Source organism: Mauremys reevesii, linkage group 16, assembly GCF_016161935.1.
Source record: "Mauremys reevesii isolate NIE-2019 linkage group 16, ASM1616193v1, whole genome shotgun sequence".
Lineage (NCBI taxonomy): Eukaryota > Metazoa > Chordata > Testudines > Geoemydidae > Mauremys > Mauremys reevesii.
In genome coordinates, this window is record NC_052638.1 from 15,929,036 (window position 1) to 15,951,958 (window position 22,923).

Consider the following 22,923-nt stretch of genomic DNA (forward strand, 5'->3'; position numbering starts at 1 on the left):
TTTGATCAAGGAGGAGTAGAAGAAACTAAAGCAGGAGAACATAATCAAGTTTGATTAAGTATAACGTACAAGTACTGTAGCTAGTGGTAAATAGGTCTGGTTCAGAGGAGACCCATTAAATCAATGGGCAGGTTTACTATATTTTATTAGCTGTCTGTCCATCAAGGACCCCTATGTTTAAAAAAAAAATCAGTTTTAAATGAAAATATATCCTTCTGATTTCCAATTATTATCTAGAGCAAGTACTAAATTCCCCTTCAAAGGCAGGGAGTGAAGAAAAAAAGCGAAGTCCATTGTTTACAAATGAATGTCAGACCACAGATTAGAGTGAAAATACAAAATACTGTAATAAGTATTTCTTGCACATACACAGTCCTTTTGTATTTCCACAGATCTCAAACCACCATCTTTCATCAATTGGATGAGTGGGCACAAATTGTCCCCCCAGGTCACATACGTAGTTGACAGTTCTGATGTTCTCCATCTACACCAATATTTTGTCTACCTGAATGCTTAAACACTATGCACCCTTGAGGAAGAAACTGTGTAAGACTCCATGGTAGAGCCCACAAAAAGCTGTGTGTAACTGTAGTTAGATAAAGCTAGCCATGGTTTGTACTAAATATATTTAAAAAAAAAATCTACCATCCACCATGTTCAATTTAGCACAAATGCAAATTTGTTTGGAAAGTTTAATGATATTCTGCTTTGGAACACTACCATTCACACTAAGACATTTTCCAAACTTGTTTTGGTGTTTGTGGAAACCAAACTGTTTTGCCAACCTCCTGCTCTGTCAGAAACATGTGGCTAGTGATGTAACTGCAGCACTGTGTTAGCACTACTTAGCCTTTTTTAGCTGTCTCCCTCCCTCCCTGATAACAAGGTAGTGTGTTAGGAAACACTGCCAACCTGTTACAGATAAGTTACATGGAAATTGTAAAAGGAAGGAGTTTAGAAATCTAATCCTCATATTTAGGGCTGCATGCCTGGGTTAACAAATAGAGATTCTGCAAGATCAAGTGGGACGCAAGTTTCATAGCCAAGTAGCCCTCATGGAAGATGTCCTTCTAGCATACCCCCATTTTAAACAGAGTAGGGAGTCTAGCCTTCAGCATGTCAAATGATTGAAACTGCAGTAATAGCTTGAACAGGCAGAATGTGTAAGATACAGTTAGAATGAATTGGTACCTGTTCTTTTATCTCCAAGTTCCTTTACTTTAACTTTTTCTTCCATTTTTTCTTCCAAAACTATATGTTTACTACACCATATGATCACTCAGTGTTTTGAAAGAAAACTTAACTTCCAGATTTAAGGCAACTTGAATTCAGTGAGGCTTCCAGATCAAATCTAATTTGCCACCCTTATGCATATTCAGACGTAAAATTTTGTGACAAAGTAAAATTTTATCTGGAAGCCTCACTGAATTCCATGACTTTATAGGTTTTAATTCTTATCCATAAAGGTGCATTATTGCACAAGGTTTAATGTTAATTTGAAGAAAAAACCCAAATCTTATCAAGTTTCAGATGGCAAGGTCCTTTTATAAAGTTGAGGTTTTTCTGTTTTGGACACTTAAACATTAATGAACTGCCTGTATGAAGCCACTGGTACAAGTGGTGACCAGCCAAGAAGATGAATACATTCTTGTTAGTTTTTTTTAGAGGTCATTACCTCTTACTAGCTAGTATAATCTACATTTGATAAATTCATCATTTCAGGTTTCTCTCAACTATGTTTCATTTTTTAAATCAAGAAGTGGCATTTTAACTCAAATTAATCTACAATAGTTCCAGAATTTTTTTCAGTGTAAGCAATACAATACAAATACAATGAGCAATGTGTGTCCTGTTCTTACTTTATTTCTCTCATTTCTTGCAATCTCACAAGCTTGGTATTTAGGACTTAGCTCCATGGGGAAACTGACCAGCACAGCCATTCCAGAATAATTCTAAATGGATACTCTGATCTGAAACAAATGCAACTTTATTCCAGAATTACTCCACTTTGCCTAAAATGAATAACCAGGACACTATCTGCAATAACCCTTGTCTTTTCTCAGTTGAAACATGCTATGATTCTATGATTGGACATCTTCAGTCATGACATCACACCTAAAATGTAATATGTAAATTCTTTGTGATAGGAACCACCTCCCACCCTTACTTTTTTGTCTGAATCACTGGTCATTCAACAAAGTACCTAACCTTTAATCTATTCAGGTTTTAGTAATGCATAAGAAATCTACTTCAAATCAGAAATTAAACCCTCAGATTAAAAAAAATATGGATCCTTCAAATAGGTCCTAAAGTGAGCAGAAAACTGTCTTAGGTGGGGGTGGCGATGCCATAAATTTCTGCACAACCTGAGCTTCCATTTAAAATCAAATGAGTGTGTTAACACTTAGTTGTCAAGAAAATAAAACCACTACAAAATTTTCCCATTAAAAACAGGGTATAAAGCAATGCAGTGCTGTTCCTCTCAGCCTGCCCAGAGTCCCTCTGCAGCACTTGGCCATATTTTCACTGCAGTTTAGGTTAATTTTCACTGCTGATTTTCAGAACCATTTGAGCAGCAATAAAACTGGTAATGAGGAGGACAGTTTCAGTCTGCTGCTTGTAAAGAAAGCTGTGCGCAGTAAGAGGTGGAAAATATCAAAACGAAGCAGGAGGATCCAGACTGGACTGAAATTGAGGTAAAGTAACTGTTTTTCACACGCATACCTCACAGAGAAGAGAAGGAAGGGCTAACACAGAGAGAGGGTACACTTTCTTCATTACATCAGTCAGAGGGGTTAGTGGTTAGGATTCAAATGAATCATACCCCAACTAGTCAGAAGCTATGAAAAGCTAGACATCCTAAGCGGGGGTATATGGATGGCTAGAAACCTGGTAGGAAAACAGTAACTACCATTTTCCCAGCAGTTGTGGAAGTTTGGCTTTTTACCTGGCATTGCCCCTGATCAGTCTTTGGTTGGTATGTGATTTAAGTGTCCTGTAGATTCTGTAAGAAAGTGTGTGAGAAAGGATGGGATTAAGGATTAATGGAATGAATTAGCAAAGAAATAGACATAAAAGCTAGAGAGGTTGTTGGGGGAAGGCGCGGTGGCAGGAAATAGAATGAAGAGGAAAACAGTGGTGAAATATGGGGAAAAAGAAAAAAAGAGGAAAGATGGGGGGGGAGGGGTAATGAAAAAAAAGAGTTAAACCAAGAAGGAAAAGAGTGTAAAAAGGCAAGAGACAGCAAGTTATGCTTTTAAATATTTATTAAATGGAAAGTTGATGGACAGCGTCACAATTAAATACAGGACACTATACAGACTACGGAACAGTTAGATTTCTTTAATTGAAGAGACAGTGGGTTTTGGGGACAAAGGAGCTATTATTCTTCCTGACTAGTAGGCTCAGTCCTTCGGCTAGTAGATGTCAAGTAAACATGCAGCTCAATATCCAAACACAATGTCATCACTTTTGCCTATTGTAAATAAATCACTGCTCCACACTGAGAGGGCAGATTGTTGAAAAGTACAACCACTTCCTGCCAGAAGTGATAAAACCTCAGTCATCAGTGACTGCTTTCATGTGGAAATTTGAGACATCATCATCCACTTTAGGGTTAGTGTCCATTCAGAAGGCCAAAGAGGGTTAAAAAAAGAAAGCTCAGTTATGGACATGATGCAACAAAATTCAAAATGCTTGTAAAAGATGGGAGTTCGTTTATTTCTCTAAGACTATAAAAGATCAAATTAAAGGAAAAGTTTATATATTATACACAAAATACATATGTACCTTTACCTGTCTAGCAGGGAGGGAACTTCTTGACTCATTCTATTCTAATTGCAAAGAAATTTGACCCTGATCCATTCAACTCTTGAAAGTTTTTACAAAAAATGCTTCTAGCTCTAAATTCAGAGAAAGTCTTTCTGCATATAGAAAAAAACGCATTTCATTGTGATGAGCAAATGTGACAGCAGTAGAAACCGGGCGGAAAGCATGATAGCAGTACTATCTGATGTAAAGCACTGGGAACTATAGCCAGGAAGGAAGAGCTGAAGTTTGGGGGTGGGAGGAATAAAAGTTAATTTTCTTAGACTTAAGAATTTTCCTACAATACAGTAGAAGAGACTTGCTTCTAACTGGGCAGAGGTTTGCCAAAGAAAGTGCAGAGGTATTCTTGTTACATCTTACTAAGTTAAATGACACATTTTCATGTGCTATGTACGTTCTTGATTATCAAATCCCTTTGTCCAGTGGTTCTCAACCTGTGGTCCCCAGACCCTGGGAGTCAGAAAGCTATATCTAAGATTTCCACACAGGTCAGCACCTCCATTAGAAATTTTTTAGGGGGTCCGCAAATGAATGAAGGTTGAGAACCACTGCCTTAGTCACTGGTTGGACAAAAAAGTATACAATACCAGAGATGTAGACAATAGCAAAGATGAACCTAAATTATATGTGCAGGAATAAACTGATATTTTAAAAGCTTTTGTAGTTTTCTCTTGCATAATAGAACTAAATCCAGACATTCTCTCTCCAGGATCAGAGCCCATTCACATTCTTATTTTTTGTGTTATTTTCATCTTAGTTAAGGTTATCTTCATTTGAAGAACTAGAATGATAATGTAAAAGTTATTGCTCCTTTGTTTCCAGAGAAAAATTATGCTAACATGGACTGAAGGTTGAGTGTATATATAGGTATTGTACAGTTACAAAAAAACAACCGGGATGGTATAACTGTCCCTGAAACATATTCCACACCATGGAAATTCATAGTTAAAATGAAATCTTATGCTAAGATTTTTTAATATGTTGTTGATGTGTTAAGATACAGAAATGCAGTTAGGTTACCCCACTGTTAGATAAACTCTGCCCTGCCACACCACCATGCAATAACCATATATTATATCTAAAGCATTTTATCATCTGTAGTCAGACAGATTCAACTGATTTTTTCCCCCTTAATGGCATAATTACAGGCCAAAGTTAGGTTACTTGGTTATCCCACCTGTGCATTTCCATACTTTAAGATTAAATTGAAAAAGTCCAGATATACATTAACACGGATTTTTCTGCATTTATAATGCTTATTTTGGAATATTACATCATCCTTATATCACATATACTAAGATTAAGTTAATATACAATTTGTGCTTGGGAATTTACTTTTTAATTAAAAATTTCAGACATGAACACTGAATTCAAACCCCAAAAGAAAATGTTTACATGGGATATTTCCTGTAATATGAAGAATGGAAGAATCAACCTTAATGCTTTAAAATAAATTAATTCATTAAGAAAAAAAGAGGTAACTTTTAGGAACATATTCACCAGGATGCCTTGGCTGCTTTATGCTTCTACGGAGCAGCACAAAGCAGTCAGTGTGTGCTGGCTAGTTGAGATGGATTTACAACTCCCTGCAGCACAAAGCATACCCCCCGTTTCTCTCTCCCTCCTGCACATCACGCCCAAAGTCACTGCTCCATCCTGCACTCCCCACAACCCCCTGTACTCTGAAGCCCTAGTTTTTCCCTTCTGCCCTAATTTCTCTGCTGACATCATCTGGTGCAACAGATAGGTTTTTGACAGCAAAATTTAGGATTAATGGTAAATGTTTGACATTCTTCATAACTTAGTTTCAGTCCGCAGAGACTGACAGATGATATCCTACTTCAGGTAATTACACAAAAAATGGCCATTTGGAAAGAGGACACATCTTCTATTACTCTCAATGTGAGTAAAGCTAAGCTTCCCAAAACAGGGAAGATAGTGGCCCCTAATAGCAGAGAGGGCCACTATCTTTTCTGATGAGTGCAGCTTGGCCTCAGTCCAACTGAGAACAATCAGACATGGCAGCAATTTTAAGAGGGCACTTCATGGAATTCTCTGTAGCAGATCATTTGTCAGCCTCTGCTGAACAAGAAACTTTCAGTTATGAAGAGTATGGCAAAAAATTACTATTAATCCAAAAGCTATTCCTTCAAATGCAATCTATGAAGCATACACACATTTTAGTTTTAGCTAGAAGGGACGCTGAAGATGTGTTACTAATATCATTAGGGACAAAAGAGCTTTGAGGCCAGTTGCTACAGTTCTTAAAGGACCTATTTTAAAATAAATTTTAACTCAAATTAATGGATTTATTTGTAAATTCTCAGAAAATTATTGTATATTCAAAAAGTGCTGAAATTTTGGGGTGGATACACTGTATTATATATACACTAAGGGGTAGGTAGAATCACTGCTACTTAATTCAACCTCAAACATGGAGCTGCAAATGGTACCTTCATAATATGCTGAAAAGTTGTGTGTTTTTTTTTTAAATCCAGCATAGTATGACCAGTCTCTTACATATGAAAATGGTGGATGTTTCTTTAGAGAAAAACAACAAAACTTGAATATGGGTATCCATTTGAAAAGCATCTCAGATTCTCTCTAAAGTCGGATATTTTACTATTATATGCAGGTATACGCTGCTTAATAAGTGAATGAAAATATGCATGCAGTATGTTTCAGATGATATTTGTTCAAAGCATTAAAGAGTGTATCAAAATAAAAACAGAAAGACTCATGAAGTTCTCAGTTTTTCCCTCTTTGCCTGGAGGATGAAAGTGTATAAAAAACCTCTTCTGTTGAACAGAATATCCATCCACCTGAAAACTCTACATTGAAAATGCACACTATTTTCCCAGAGTAAAAATAGGTTTATTTTATACTCCATAAAAGTAGTCTTATAATCAACTTTTGAATATATACATAAACGTAATCATTCAGTTCCTCTAGCTCTAAAAATCATCAACATGGGGTGGCCGGGTTAAGATACTGATACTTGTTAAGAGATTATTCTGTTCCTAAAATGTGCTTTTATTAGTCAAAATAGCTTCAAAATTACAAGCTAATACAAACTCTTAGATGACGCTATGATGTAGACTCTCTGATTAACCCAGAAGAATCTGAAAAATAAATTGTTGAAAGTGAAATGTTCTTACTGAATTTTTTTTCATTCTGTAAGATACTTGACAAAATGACAAAAGTCAAAAATCAAAAGAACCCTTACCCATGAATTAAGAGTGCATATCCTTTGTGAAGGGTCAAGTAACTCAGGGTGATGCCTACCCCAAAACAGGTAGCTCATTATCATTAGCGATCTGAAAGTAAAACACAGTAACAAAAGACCAATCACAATCACACTTCAAAGTCATATCTTAGCATCCGATAATTTACCTATTGAGTACATCTATGGCACAGATCACTTGGGAAACATGAGAATCTCCACGTATTCATAAATAAGGAAGATTTTTAAAGCAGTTTTGCAAATTTCTGTTTGCTCATTTACCTAAGATAAGTTAGTTAGTTTGTTTGTTTTTATTTTATTTTTTTAGTATGACTGGAAAAGGACAAATTGAAAGGGAGAAGGACCATCACTGCAATAGAGATGTAGACAGATTTTGTGCTGGAATTTTAAAATGTTTATAACTATTTATAAGTACTGAATATAAAAAGTATGATAATTTTCAAGACTGAATACAACGTGTTTAAACTTGCCAATACTTATACATTAAAATATTCAGCTGAGAGCAGAAGGGGAAGCCGAAGGTTGCTGTGATTACACACCAGGGCTTAACAGATATATTTGCCAATATGAAGTAATATTGCTGAATTGGGGGAAGTGCACTTACTCGACAGTCATGCTCCAATCCCCCATTGGACATAGCGGGGAGTGGAGCCCACAGAGCCTAGAAGAGGCACCAAATGTGCAAACACACTGCAGGGAAGGGGAGGGGTGAGGGGAGAAGTAAAAGCTTCTGGGATCCCTGGAAGAGAGAAAACACAATGAAGCATACCATCCCCCTTCCCCAATGCTGCGTGGGAAGGGAAAGGGGGGAAATAAGTGGATTTGCATTCTATATCAATATGCTTTTATAGATAGATTTCCCCATACAAAAACATGATCCTTTTCGTAGGCAGATAGAGCAGCCTTAAATTCTGTTAAATACAAGCCTTCTCAGGAAAGTTTCTCAGGAGATCTTTCATTAACGTACACTCACACATTTATTAGTGAAGTAGTGTTCTTAATTGTACATCATTTTATTTTTTGAAACTTCATAGTGTTTTAATCAGGATACATGGAAAATGAGTTGTATCTTCCAAACAATGCACAACACAGTTATCCGGATAACTGTTTGCCATAAGCTGGTAACTTCATGTTAAAAGTGTATTTAGTACACACTTTTGATATACATGCTGCAATATCTGCCCTTATTTTCTCATTTAATAACTTGAAAACTCATTCTAAAGTTGGTAGACTGAAGTATGCCTAGCCTACTTACAGGCTGTTCTACATTAGGAATTCTTGAACCCTAAAAATTGATTTCTAATTGATGCAAAGAGAGAAATTGGTTCTGTCTAAAACAGTTTGACACCCGTCTGAAACATCCTCTAACCTGTCCTCTACTGTCTTAGGTGATATGTATGAATTTTGTACAGGAATATCCACAAAAGTTTCCTTTAGATTTTCTTCTTACACTGAGATTTCATATCACAACAGAAAAAAATCTGAGATCCCCTCAGAGATTCAAAAACCTCTCTTCTCATCTGTCAATCAAGTTGAGAACCCATACTTCTAGAATTTAACAGTCAACTATTACTAAATATACAAACAATTTTTCTGAATAATGAAGAGTTAATTGGTTAAGTAGTACTACAAACAGGCTAAATTATAGCATAAGGTTTTGCAATACACAGATTAATGGTATTTTATTTTCAACGTTATTTAATTTAATCTGGAAAAAATAAATTATGATCTTGGAATCAAACACTGCCTGTCCCACTAGTTTACAAATTAAAAATATCACAATTACAGAAAACTGATTTCTGCACTTACCAACTGTGGCAAACATCAGCTTGCTTAAATGTTTTGTTATCTGAAACATAGCTGTCAATCACAAATTCTTCCTCAAACTGATTCTGTCAATAATTCAGACCCAGAAAAAGAGGATTCTCACTCCTCAAGCCAAGAGAGACCACTTGCTTGACCAGCCTCCGATATTAAGACAACGATGGAGTATTTGTAGCTTTGAAGAATCTTGTGTTAAAAAGAAACATAAAAGATGAAGTAATGAGAAAAATAAGGCATTATTAATGCATTAAAAAGTGTTACCCATGCAAACAGATAGCTCAATGACAATTACACCAATACATTCATAAAAATAAAATATCTATGCATAACTACAGAAAGTTGCATGCACACAGCTTAGTCACAGTCAAAGAAAAAATGGGATGCTGCCCGTTCTCATATTTCTCATTTATTTAAGCAGTATTTCTTTACTTTGCAATGTCAATTAGTTATTTTGCCAAACTTATAAGTAGTTACATGATGCATCAACTCAAAAGTGGTTCAGTAATGCTTCTGTGGTTTCTACTGTTTGCCCTGAAATGTGTGGATGGGGTTAATAAGTTGTATATAAATTGTAAGGACCAATATTATCAACATTAACTGGAATGAAGATTTTTTCCAAACATGGCTGGTTTAAACAAAGCTATCCTAGAGGCAACACCTTTAAAAAATGATCTGCCATTACCCAAACAAGGAGACCAGTATTTTGTAAAATATCAAAAATAAAAAAAAAAAAAAATCTTCCTCTGCATATATGTACACATACCTATATTACAAACTGTATAACTCTGAAAATCCCTAACTCACTCTTGATGGAGCCAAAGTATCACCATTTCAAAAAAATCCTTTGGAACCATAAACAAAAATAATCTACCTTTATTCAATTTAGACTCTCCATATACATTAGTAAAAAGTGGAATACACTATTTATTTCAGTTTATTTGGGATAACCACTCTGCTCCAATTGTAACAAATTGTGATATCACATAAAACCCCTGATAATAGAAAACTGGTGAGTTAAAGACTATTTACTTGTATGTGTGTATGACCAAGAGCTTCTTGTATACAACAGGTGGTTTGATTTGGGGCTACCCAATGAGACTACCCCAACGTTGTAGAAAAAACTTGCTGGATTGGATTATTTCTTTGAAAGCACTGGTACCAACACAGGTGTGTGTTGCACCTTGTCAGCAAAGTTGATTTTGGCAAGTTGAGAAAGAAGAAGTTACACAGTCTTGAATATTCTGCTCTGAGAACAAGGAAACATGCTACTCCAAAACTTCTCCATGGGAGAAAGACTGTCGGGGTCCAAAATTTCAATGGTAAGATTACTGGAAAAGGGAGCAAACTATTATCTCATTCTGCTCTTTCAAGATTACTTTTATCTGGCGTTTCCAAAAATGATCTATGAAGGGTTCTGTAGTCATTATGACAAGTTTCAGGACTCCATATAGTGAATCCTGGTTCACTTTACAACTGAAAGTGAACCAAAGTTCTCCATTTCCTCACCCAGATATGGCTTATCTTAACATGCCAATATGAAGAATATGCTTTTCCCTTGGAAGATCAGAATGAAATATATTCTTTAAGTGACCTGTGTGGAAACCAAGACCTATCATAAGATTAGGAAAACATTTTAATTTGGGGAAGGAGGTAAAAAGTTCATTTGCTTTTATTTAGGATTAAATATGAAATGCTTTCCGTAAGTTTTTAGTATTTATAAAAATAAGTGATAACTTAGGAGACAGCTACAGAAGCTTTGCTACACCCGAAACAGATTCAAAGCATCATTCAAGTTTTCTCACAAGTTCTGCCAATGCACCTCAAACCTGACCTGCAGTACCCCCATTTCTGCAGTCCAAGATTTTTCCTGAACAATTACGTGGAAGCTGTGTGATATGGACAAATATTCACTAAGAACCAGGTAAAAGCACTCTCTCATTTTCTCTTGTGGCCTAAAACAAGATTTCATTACAAATCTCCAGAGATGAAATAATGAGCTACTAAACCATTTCACAATCTAACCTTCTTTCATCATACAACTCTACTAATACACATTAATCTTGACCTTCAATAACTCTGGTATTCCAGTTTCATGACTGTCCTGGTGAGCCATTGCCAGCCACCAGGTTGTGTGGTGGTTTTCTGAGCTGTGATAATTTTATTACGTGCACAAGGGTGTAAACAAAGCTCAAAGCAGAGGCCATATTTATTTTGCTGTTGACTAAGGCTGATTTGAACAAAGACTGACAGCACTGAAAACTGTTTGCACATAAGCGTACGTAATTTTCTGTGCAAATTCAGAAAAAAAACAGAATTTCACGCCTCAATGAAGCTCAAATTAAGGTGCCACAGATATTCCTCCAGATATTACCCTATATATTGTGCAGAACAAGTGCAGTTTCAGGCTTCCCTCTCATCATCACATTTATTCACAAGGAAAGTCCCACATCTTTGAGATGAAGAGCACATAAAACTTCTCTAACATTATAATAGTGCTCTAATACAGATGTGACATACATGGGTCCCAAACAATGCATTGCAGAAACGTTTTAGGCTTCCTTAAGAGATTGGCTCTTTTCTAACTTAAAAACAAAATAAATTCAAAGTGACAGTATCTTAAGCTGCAAGTATCTTATTGAGAAGTTTATTATCTTTCACAATTATAGTTTCAGCAGAGACAGTGGATTCAGAATGCTTTCTAGAATTCTAGTCATCTGAGCACATCAGTGAAAAGACAGGAACACCTGAGCTCTTATCCCATTTCAGCATCAACACCTTTTGTCACAACCTGTTTCACTGCCACCCATCAGTAAACTGGCATAGGGTGACCAGACAGCCCGATAAAATCGGGACTGTCCCGATATCGAGCAGTTTGTCCCGCGTCCCAACCGAAGCACAGTCAGGACGCCATGTGTCCTGATATTTTGTTTTGGGAACCCCACCCCGTTGCTTAGGCAGCAGTGACTGGCAGGGGAAGTGCCTTTTCAGTTGTTACACTCACTTCAGCGGTGGGTCCCTCAGTCGCCGACAATCTTTGGTGGCATTTTGGCAGCAAGTACTTCCTTCTTTGGCAGCAAGGTTTATTACCCGCCACCGAAATGCCGCCAAACACCACTGGCAACTGAAGGACCCTCCGCTGAAGTGCCGCCGAAGATCGAAGACTCGGACGGGTGAGTGTAACAATTGAAAAGGCGCTCCCCCTGCAGCGGTCCCGATATTTTGGCATTTTCATCTGGTCACCCTAAATTGGCAACACATACCTATTTCACAAGTGGGTTCTGAGGATTAAAATTGCGAATTTCTCAGAAGACAAAAGATCTAGATTAGGGACTAAATTTTGTGACTTCTGAAAAATGGTGATAAATATTTTGAAAGACTGCACATTGCAGCCATCAAGAAACACAGACCCAATGCCTGATTCTTTTCACCTTTACCCTGGTTTTACCTACAGTTTAATTCCACTAACTTCAATGGCATTAACCCTAAGGTACTACAATATGAGAAGAGAACCAGGCCTAAATTCATTTTCAATAATATAGTGGTTAAAAATGTCTATTGATTTAAAAAAAAAGTTTTAATTTAAACTAGATTTTTTTTACCTATTTAAAATGTAATTTTAAATTGACAACTTATATTAATAAGGCCTTAACTCAATATAATCTACTAAAATAATTTAAACTAAATACAAAATATGTGATATGTTTGCTGCTAAATTTTAAAGAAAGTCAAACCACTGAACTGGTGTAAGTCACTGATTTAGCACCTGGAACAAGAGTTTGCTGAAGTGCTAAACCAGTTTTTGGATAGCAATAGCCTCTTCTGAAGGTGAAGAGAGAATACTTTATTTCATTTTATTCAACTAGTTTAGTTCAATGACTACCTCCTTCAAAGCTGAGAAACCAACTGGGAGTTGAAAACATACGAGAACATGAGATCTACTAGTTCTAAAATCTTGAAGGACATGGTGATCAGCCACGGTCAGTTAAATTCAGTAACTACAGAAAATACTTCCTTTGTTTAATAAATCAGTTTGTTTTCAAGGCAAAACACATTTTGATAAACTGTTTTTCCCTTATGTATCCAGCACACTTAAAGTAGTATTGCATTTAAAATGCCATTTCTGTGCATTTAAAATTTAATTTGAATTTCCATTCAATTAGAGCATGACACAAATTGCAAGTAAAAAATTAAATCTAGTAAATAAGAAATGCATCATTCACTATTTTCTAAGAATTAAAAGGTAAGAATGAAGAACCTAAATAAATGTAAGTTAAGCTATGTAATTGTTTAAATAAATGTATATAGATATAGTGTATCCCTGGTTAGCAAAAAGCAGCATTACATTTAGTGTAAAGGCTACATTTAGTTGCAATCAACATGTTTTAATGGTTGCCAGCCAGTGAGAATCAACCTTTCTTCAGGGAAATAATGAAAAAGTGCATGCGAAACATGATTAAAATTGATTATTTAAATCAAGGTTTTCTGCATGTTCATTTAAATTGATTCAAATTGGCAATGTAAATCAACCCACCCCGTACAGAAATGACAGCAAGTTCACGTTATTCATATTATTAAAGGGGTAGCCTATTGTGCCATTATATGTAACAGAAAATCTTCAGAGGCTTTTTCTCTTATGACGTTCAGTAATGTGTTTAAATTTAATAATCTCATATAATTATTTTAAAGTTTATTTACTAGTAAAAGCCTATGCAATTTTTTAGAATGAACTTTGGAAGACTATCTAAACTTCTAATATATTAAGGACAGAAAACTGTTTTTATTCCTCATGTTACATAAAGGAGAGTAGTTAACACCACACTGAAGGAGGAGATCAAATTGGTACTCATTGTTAGTAAATTTTCTATTAGCTAGATAAAGCACAGTCAAAGTTGGTATTTGGCCACAAGAAGTGAATGGGATGGCCTCATCTTGTGATAGACTCTGCTATTTTTTATGTAGGTACAAACTTTGAAATGGTTAATTTAATAAATTAACAGTCCGCAAGTGTCAGTGTTTTTGAGGTCAAACTAGATGATCACCAACATCCCTTCTGGCCTTTAAAACAAAATAAAACAAAATCAATGCATATCAAAGTTATGATCTACAAATTCACGCAAAGTTATACATAGTAGCCTAAGATATTAGTATCAGACATGTTTGTTGTGCAGGCTGAATCAAGTTGGAGGTCTCAGTATAACTGTTGGCCACATCACGCTGGCACCTTTGTTGTCAAACAAGCCAAGAACTGAGTGAAACTGAGGACAGAACCACCTTCTCACCCTAAGTATGTTCCCTCCAGTTTTATAAATGAAGCATGGTGGCAGGACAACATGAAAACGAGAACTTTAGTCTCAAATGCTGCAATACCTTAAACGAGCTCTCACTAAAATGTAGTTGTGTATCTAGCTGCACATGCACCGTGCTGAAAGTATACAAATACAATAAAATAAACTCAGCATTTCTAAACATTTACACCTCTCTGTGTATGTTCTAGATTAAAATGCTTAAATGCCTAATGTGTGCTTTCATTTGCCACATTGCTCTAATACCACAATTTATTTTTGTTTGTGTTTTACAGTTCAATATTCTACACGTTCCTCCAACATGTTATCTTTTTAGATGGCAAAAGCATCTAGCTTTTTTATGTATTTGTTATCAGAATGTTGCACAAAAAGAGAAATACCCAGAATTTACATTAAAAAGAAGAGTCTCTACATTCAGATGGCCAATGGCCAAACAAGTTCTCTCTTGCCTATATGAGAACTGGCCAGAGAAATAAAAAATGATCAGCACACTCTGATCATATTTGAATTAAGTGCTAGCAACCCATATTGTGGTTATTGCATCCCCGCAAATTCAACATGGTGAAGGTAAAGAAAAGTCTTCACTCCTTCCTCTTGCTGAACAAGAGAGATGCCCCTCAGGGAGTTCAAATGACAGTAGGAATCCAGCTGTCAGGTCTTAGAAACTCTGGACTCACAAAATCCCATGAGTGGGCTTTGGGTAGGTACATCCATTAAGGTGACTTCAGTTCCTTCAAGTTCCTGAAAGCCCTGCCTCTAGTCCAGGAAAGAGGCTGATTGGGAGAAAGGGGAAAACAAAATGAAATCTGAGCCTGAAAGAGAATGAGATTTCCTTGAGTTTATTGAGTAGTCTGCTCCTTAGTCTGAAAGGGACTGTGACTGTAACAGGAATGATCAGAGAAATAAACTGAATGAAACAATCTATAAAAAGTAAGAAGAGAAAAGAAAATTTACTCAGTACTCAGTTTGTGGGTAGCATAGGAAGCACAACCATTACTGTGACCCAGAACTGTGCAGGACCAAACTAGAACACTGCATTCTCGTCCCTCTGCTCTAACTTCTGTTCATCATTCCTTCCAAAATAATGCAGTGCTCCAGAGTCTAAACGTTTACTTGAGGTAGACACAAGGACTTATACAGCAGGCCTGATATATGGGAGACAAGGCAACACATTAAGGAATCCTACCTGATAAGCTCTGCAAAAGTTGTGTGGCTGACCTATTCATTTTATAATATTTTAAGTATGAATTGTAGTTTACATTAAATGAAGTTTGCAGCAAAATGTTAAATGAATAATACAAAATAAAGAATTGTTAGTGCACACTGGGGTGGAGGGCTGGAAGCATGCTGAAATTAAAACATACCTATTTCCTAATGTCACAGGAGTAGAGCAGTATAATAAAATTGTGTCAGTTTCATTTTTAATCTCTCTCAGTCACTGGCTCTTGTCTATCTTATAGAAAGGAAACACATGAACACGGTCTGCTTTAAGGCTTTCATAATCCCTGTGTGATGGTCCAAATCAGAGCACTTTACAGATACAATCACTAAAAACATATTTTCCCCCACTCTGAGCTTTCATCATTTACCTAATCAAAAATGACTAGGAACTCATGGCTTGATTTTCAGAAGCCCTCAGCATCCACTGCTCATGTTGAAGTCAGTGGGAGCTGAAGCTACTCAGCATCTTTTAAAAATCAGATCTCTTTAGTCATAATGATGATGGACAGGAGTCCAACAGGTCTTTGGGAGGCAAGCTGGGCTACTCTCCACTGTGAAGATCTATTAGGAGCTTACATACCAAACCATTTGCTGACATACTATATATGTGACTGAATACTAACAGCTTAAGCAACACTGACTAACAATGATCTTAGCACCTTTGAGTATATCTTTATACTCAAATTAATGAAGGTAAGTTTGGCATACTATTTTCCAATTTGTTTCCAACGTCATGCAATGCACAATTGGCAAACTGCATATTGTGACGTTCCTGGAATGACAAAATATTGATTGTTGCTGACAAGCTTTTGTTGAAGATATCCTATAAGTAACAGTTTCACTATGAAGAAGTGTTTTTCCTGTGGATGGTTAATTGTTATGATATCCATGACTGTCAAAAGCACAGCTCTGTGAATTGCTTATGTCAGAGTAAGAATTTATTTTTTATGTTCTTCATGTGTTAAAAAAGGAATTTAAGTCAGTGTTTTGCAGCCCCATCAAGCAGGTGTGTCTGGACAGTTAAAGAATTAGCAGATGTCTACAAGCAGGAACATATCAGGTTGCCTTTTTGGGTGGAGACCATATGACTATCAGGAAATAAGCAGGATATTATTTTGCTCTCCCACTTAGGTAATTATCAAAATCTGAAGTAAAACACATAGGTTGTAATATTTTGTTTACCACTTGAAGGAAGTCAGCACAAATATAATATAGGCTATTTCACCTATAGATTCACAACCCTTGCTAGATAGAAACTCTGTAACTGCTCAAAGATATTAAAGGAAGTAGAAACTATTTACCTACGAAGTCCAACATAGTCTTTCTGCTCAGAAGTTTTCAGTTGTGACTACTATTACATTAAATTAAATAGGGGGGGATAAAGCTTGCACCTAACAAACTGGTGTTTCTGGACTGGCACAGAAGTGAAATGAGGTACAGAAACCTCCTATGACAGACAAGCCTACTTTTCTTGTGGTGGAGGCTCAGAGACAACTACTTTTAAAAGCAATGTCACAAGACCTCAAAGAAAAGGGGCAGAGGAGGTCAGAACCCTTTCTAGCACTATCATGGCTGTTGCAGCATTATATTTATTAATCCTTCCCTTTTTTCTGTCCAGTCTCCATTTTCTCCTCAGCAACCATGCCTGCTGGCCCAAGGCTTTTCAGTCTCTCCTCTGCAGGAGACACCAGATCTGTCTGTATCTCCTCATGGTGAGGTGATATAGCTTTCATTAAAAAGTTTTTAGTTAATGTGGATATGGTCTTCTGCATGCAAAAGTGAATAAGGAGGGTGAAAACCTTCCTAAGAGATGAAGGCCTTGATGTCACCTTTGCAAAGAGAGACTTCTTGAATGTTCTCTTTCTCTCCTCCCCTCCCACCAACTTGTCTGGGAAAATAGGTTTTCTTCTACACCATGCTGCTTGCAGTAGGTCCCTTTGCCTCAGCAGAAAGCTGTCACAAGCCTCTTGCCTTCAGCAGACACACACTCTCCTGACATATATTGTTCCAATCCAACACACCCAGGAGGGAGACAGCCTCAAGACGATCACCCTGACCCTGCCATCCCAGGAACCCAGCTTACACCCCCACCTTGCCTATTAGCAACCCCCCCCCAATCTGCAGTCCAAACCCCTTTTAATCTGCCAAGGGGAAAAGCAGCTTCCCGCCCCCTCGTCCCCGCCCTCGCCCTGGCCTCCTTGCCTGGTGGAGAAGCCAGGTCCGCTGCCCGCACCCTAACGCACACCCCTCCTCTGCCTCCTAGGCAGCCAGCTCCAACACGCCCCCTTGGCCAACATGCAGCCAGCTCCGTTCCGCTCGCTTCCCCCCACCCCTCCTCCCGGCCCAGGGGGGCAGCCAGCTCCAACCTCAGCCTCCCTCTCTGCCTGCACCGCCCCGCACCCGCCCTCTCGGCGGGCAGCAGCTCCAACCTCGCCAGTCCCCCCCCAGCCGCCTCGCCCACTTGCCGGATGGGCAGCCAGCGCCAATCCCTCGCCCTCCGCCGCCGCCTTCCTGCCCGCTGGGGAACCAGCCCCCGCCGACCTCCCGTATGCTGGGGCCCGGCTCCAACCCACCCCGCTCCGGCCCAGGCGCGGCCGGGGCCGCCTGGTGGGTGCGAGGGGCAGGGGCGACCCAGCCTCTGCCAGTGGCCCCGCGCCTGCCCTGCGAGGGGCGGAAGCAGGCTCAGCCGAGGCAGGGCGAGAGCAGGCCCGGCCGCGCCGTCCCCTCGCGTGGGCGGCGGGGAGCCAGGGCCAGCCCGTGTCTCCGGCCCCTGAAGCGCGGCCTGCTCCGGGGGCGGCGGGGAGCAGCCAGTTCCCTCGCACGCACTCACCGCCGGGTTCGCCATTACGCGGCAGCGGCCGCCTGGCCGGCACGCGTGGGGAGAGCTGCCCCGCGCCTGACAGCTCCCTGCCTCGGCCAGACGCCGGGGCAACGGGCCGGCGGCGGCTCCCCTCCCCCCTCGGGGAATCCCCCTGCCGCCCTGGCCCCGCGGGGTGCGCAGGAAACCGCTGGCTGGGGGCACCACTTACCGGGTGGCTGGCACAGGGCCGGGAGGAGGAGCGGGAGGAGGCGGCGCGGCGTGATTTGCTCTTCCCCCGCCCGGGCAGGGAAACAGGAGGGCGATTGGCGAAGTTTCACTAGCTCCGCGCCGCGACCCCACCAGCCCCAGCGAACCCGAGGGGACGGGCTGGGGGGGCACATTTGCATATTTGTCACCCACTCGCTGATTGGCCGCCCGGCCGGGGCCGCCTCCGCCGGCTGACACGGTGCCTCGGCCGGAGGGGGGAGGAGAGCGGGTCTGCGAGCCGGGGAGGAGTGAGCGAGCGAGCGAGGGGTGTGAGGAGGGGAGGAGTGTGCGCGAGAGGCGGCGTGGGGCTGGGAGGAGCGCGCGAGGCGCCTGCCTCGAGGCACCTTCTCCTCACGCGTCTACAGCCCGCAGGGGCGGGGGGAGCCGCCCTGGGCGGGGAGGGGGTGGGGCGGGAGCATCCAGGCCGATGAAAGAATCAGAGCGGCTGATAAAATGGTGCGTGAGAGCAGCGATGAGCTGATCCAATATGGCCCCCTTCTCTGACAGAAGCCAATCCCGGGCGCGTTTACTCTGGAGGTTCCCGCAGAGACCTGGATGCTGGGCAGGCCCCGCTGCTGGGGAAAGCCAAGGGGCGCGCGGAGCGCTCCGGCGGGCAGTGGCGCCCTCTTGCAGCCGCGGGCGGCCGCGGCCTCCTTTCCACCCGCCGGTCCCAGCCCTGCTGCCATGGCTCGCACCTGCTGTGCCAGCGTGCGGGGAGAGGGGGGAGGGGGTTATCCCCTGGGGGAAGGACCCCTTCGGCTCACGTGCAGGCCCGTTAAATACCGACCGACCACCCCCCGCCCAGTTTGCTTCATAAAACTCTCCCGTGGCTAGAAAGCCCGGGGCACCCCGCTGCCTGAGGAATTGAGCTGCAGGGGAGACATGCTGCGTGCGGCGGAGCAAATCCTTTCTGCGTGACGCTGCAGTTCTGTGGCGCGGGTCAGAGGCGTTCTCCGTTAACCGTTACTCCCCCGCAGCAGGGGTGCGCTGTGGCTGGGCCTGACTTTTAGGTTCAGTAAGAAAACTGCATTCCTGTTTCCACTTCATTTTAAACTAAGAAAGATACTTACCACTTCTTAGTTCCTGGGGTCCAGGCATAGGAAGGGTCAGGGGTGCATACTAGACAGTGATGACACCAGCCTCAATACTCGTTTAAGGCCACTTTTTTAAAGGGCCTCCATCACTGTGCTAACAGATGTGGCAGTATATATATTTCTACATGCAAAAAAAAATTGTGGCTACACATTATAGTTCTTTAGTATCAGAGAGGTAGCCGTGTTAGTCTGGTTCTGTAAAAGCAGCAAAGAATCCTGTGGCACCTTATAGACTAACAGACGTTTTGCAGCATGAGCTTTCGTGGGTGAATACCCACTTCGTCGGATGCAAGAGTGGATTCTTTGCTGCTATTATAGTTCTTTAATTCTGTCCTTAAATCACACTTTTGAACCATAGTTCTCAGAGCTTTACAAAAGTTGATACATATTAGCACAATTTTAAACAGACAGTACTTGATGTACAAATACATTTATGTGCATCATTTACTGGAGGACATTTGAAAATGTCTCTGAAGTTATAGATCTCCCACACCAAGAAATTAAGCTACAGTTTCAACTCTGTGATCTGTGGATTCTCCTGGCTGAAGTGTCTTCCATCCTTAGCATTTTTGTCATTAGTCCACTATCAAAATATTTTATATACCTGATACCCTGTATAATATTTAAGTATCACAGTTATGTCATTTTAAGGAATGGATCATGCACTTTCTGAATAGGTCAATTAAATTTCAATATATGCACATTGGAATATTATATGGTCTTAATCTGTTGTACTTGTTTGTGTATTAATTTATGACAAATTTTAAATGTGATATTTGGATACCCCTACTTCAGTAATTCTTTTTCATTTGGTATCTGGGCCCCAAGGTTTTAATCTTATGTCCAAAAAGAGCACTGCTAATAATTAGTAAAGTTTCTAAGCTTGTAAACTCTCTGCTATTTACTAGTCCTGATTAATTTCCCCTATTTACTTCCTAATCCCGCTCCCACAATATCAGCTGCTCCTTCCATGCAATATTTTGGGAAATAACACACCAAGTTTTTCCAATGATTTCTTATCTCCCAAAAGAAATGAACCAGCACTCCACTCACCCATCCCTCAAAGCAAAATAGATAAATGAACAAACTTACATAGGGAGAGAAAGCATGTATTATTTTATAATTTCAAATTGCCATTAGTCAGCCAGTTGTCCCATTTCTGTAATGTGGCCGTCAGCATCATTATAATTTTGGTAAATGCTCTCAGAGCTGTAGCCAGGCAGAATGGTAGAGCCTTAAACTAAAAATACTGGCCCAGAATGGCATAACATATGAGTCACTAGTGCAATTGAAGATTAGGAACATGGAAATAGTGACTTTCTATTTTGCTCACTCATTGCCTGGATGATGAACTACAAAGACCCCATTTGGAAGCTTGATGCTCTGAATAGGAAGTTCATCCTCATAAAAGCTAAAAAATGCGGTGTTATTTTCTTGATGGAGGAACCTACAATTCTGGTCCTCTAGGACTTAGACAATGGTTTCAGTCTTCAACTGGTGGTTCAGGGTGTTTTGAATCCCTTCCTTTTTTGTATGGGTTGGAGGTGGACAAATTTGTGTAACATTGGTTCAAAGGTTTGATATCACATTTTATGGTAGAACCAATGTACTATGATTTCCAGGAACCACTGGCTCACCATCATTTGAAGTCATGTGTTAAAGAGGACCACTGTCTTGGTCTGAAGTCAAGAGAAAGGTTCCCAGTAGTCACTGGGCTTTGGATCAGTCCCTAGAGTCCATTAGTGGCCACATAGAGTACTCTCTGGTTAAAAATCATGGTGTCTGAAGAGCATGTAATAGTTGTGGAAGGGGATGGGATTAGGAAGAGAGCTGACCAGCAAACTGTGGCTGAAGGTGCAAAAGGTGGTAAAAGATTATCTGGAGATAGGCTTATAAATGGAAATTAAATGACGGAGGGACCTTCTGCTGGAATTGCATTCTGGCTGCTACCCTCTGCCCTAGCTATGCCTTCCATTCTACCTCATGCTAGGGAGCTGCTGCACTTTAGCTTTAAGCAGGAACTAGCAAAGGGACTGCCATCAGGGATTGCTGAAAAGAGTTTCTCATGGATGTGAGAGCTTACTTGGAGCAGTAGCAGTCATAAGGTTTCTTTCTAAGTAAGAGTCAGGGGCGGCTCCAGGCCCCAGCACACCAAGCGTGTGCTTGGGGCGGCATGCCGCGAGGGGCGCTCTGCCGGTCGCCGGGAGGGTGGCAGGCGGCTCCAGTGGACCTCCCGCAGGCGTGCCTGTGGAGGGTCCACTGGTCCCGCGGCTTCGGTGGAGCATCCGCAGGCACGTAAGAGTAAGAGTGAGGGCAATTAAGCAGGAGGTCTTTTCTGTCTCTCTCTTGATTGACTGAATTGTCATTTGAATCCCAGCACGTGTCGAGAGCTACTGCAGGCTAGGGAGCCAAGTATTTCTAAAAGGCCAGAAACCGCCAAGAAAAATGCCTGGGATTGGAGTGGCAAAGGGGGAAGGCAAAGCTTCAAGTAACTAAATGCTTTCCTAGCTGTAACTCCCGACAGCAGGAGGTCTGCACACACTTGAAACTGCCAGGAGACATACTGAACTGGGAATTTTCCCAGGAGAGTCTAAACCTCTTGATGACTGACAAGTCCAGGCTCCTGGAGCTGCAAGCAGAGGGAAGCCCCACTGAGGGAAATGACAAATCTGGATATAATGAAGAACACGTGTCTACAAAGATGGTATTTAAACATCAATGGCTGGAGCTTGGCTGGTATTAGTCTGTGTAGTTCCACTGACTTCCAGGTGACTATCTGGCTCCAAAACTATATCACTTGCACCATCAAAGTATAGGTGAAAAATCACTTGTACCTTTTTGAAAATGTGGCATTACAAATAACTTCATAAACTCATCAGCATTGCCATTCTCTACAGCTGCAACTCTTAATCTCTCCTGAAAATCCCAACTTTTTTTTTGTGTAATTTCATATTCAGAACTGATCTACTGTATATTCCTCTGGTCTAGCTATTTGCTGTCACACTCTACCACATATGCCAGTATAAGTATTATTTAATTAATGAATAATTGTTGATTTACTGTGCCTAAGAGATGAGCAAATTATAGAGATGGACATAATTGTATAATTTCCTTATTATATAAATTAGGAAAATATGACATTACAGAAAGGAAATTATATGCCACAGAACCAATTTAATAAATTCTTGCTTCCTAAGGCATAAATATATTGGAGCAGATTAGATGGATTTAATTTAATTGCATGTAGTGAAATTAGATCACTACTAGTGTAACTCAAATGCTTGTATATTATGACCTTAATAACTTGACCCTGAGAAAATAAATAGTGCTAGCAACTATTTT

The 22,923-nt window shown here is 40.2% G+C and overlaps 1 protein-coding gene across 15 annotated transcripts in view; it reads right to left on the reverse strand.

Moving 5' to 3' along the window:
- CHD9 (chromodomain helicase DNA binding protein 9) overlaps positions 1–19,167 on the reverse strand; it is a 192,107-nt gene extending 172,940 nt beyond the window's left edge. For 9 of the 15 annotated variants that reach the window (XM_039502899.1, XM_039502904.1, XM_039502910.1 and 6 more), the window contains exons 1-4: positions 18,450–19,167; positions 8,882–9,082; positions 7,677–7,811; positions 7,055–7,145 (exon numbers count right to left, since the gene is read on the reverse strand). Coding sequence is in view for 2 of the 15 variants with exons in the window: in XM_039502910.1 (XP_039358844.1) it covers positions 7,055–7,145; positions 7,677–7,702 (117 nt within the window). In the remaining 13 variants the exon portion in view is untranslated. Of the gene's footprint in view, positions 1–7,054; positions 7,146–7,676; positions 7,812–8,881; positions 9,083–18,250; positions 18,411–18,449 lie in introns of those variants that run through there. The other 6 variants (XM_039502907.1, XM_039502894.1, XM_039502902.1 and 3 more) reach the window with 3 other exon arrangements.
- Between the last annotated feature and the right edge of the window lie 3,756 nt (positions 19,168–22,923).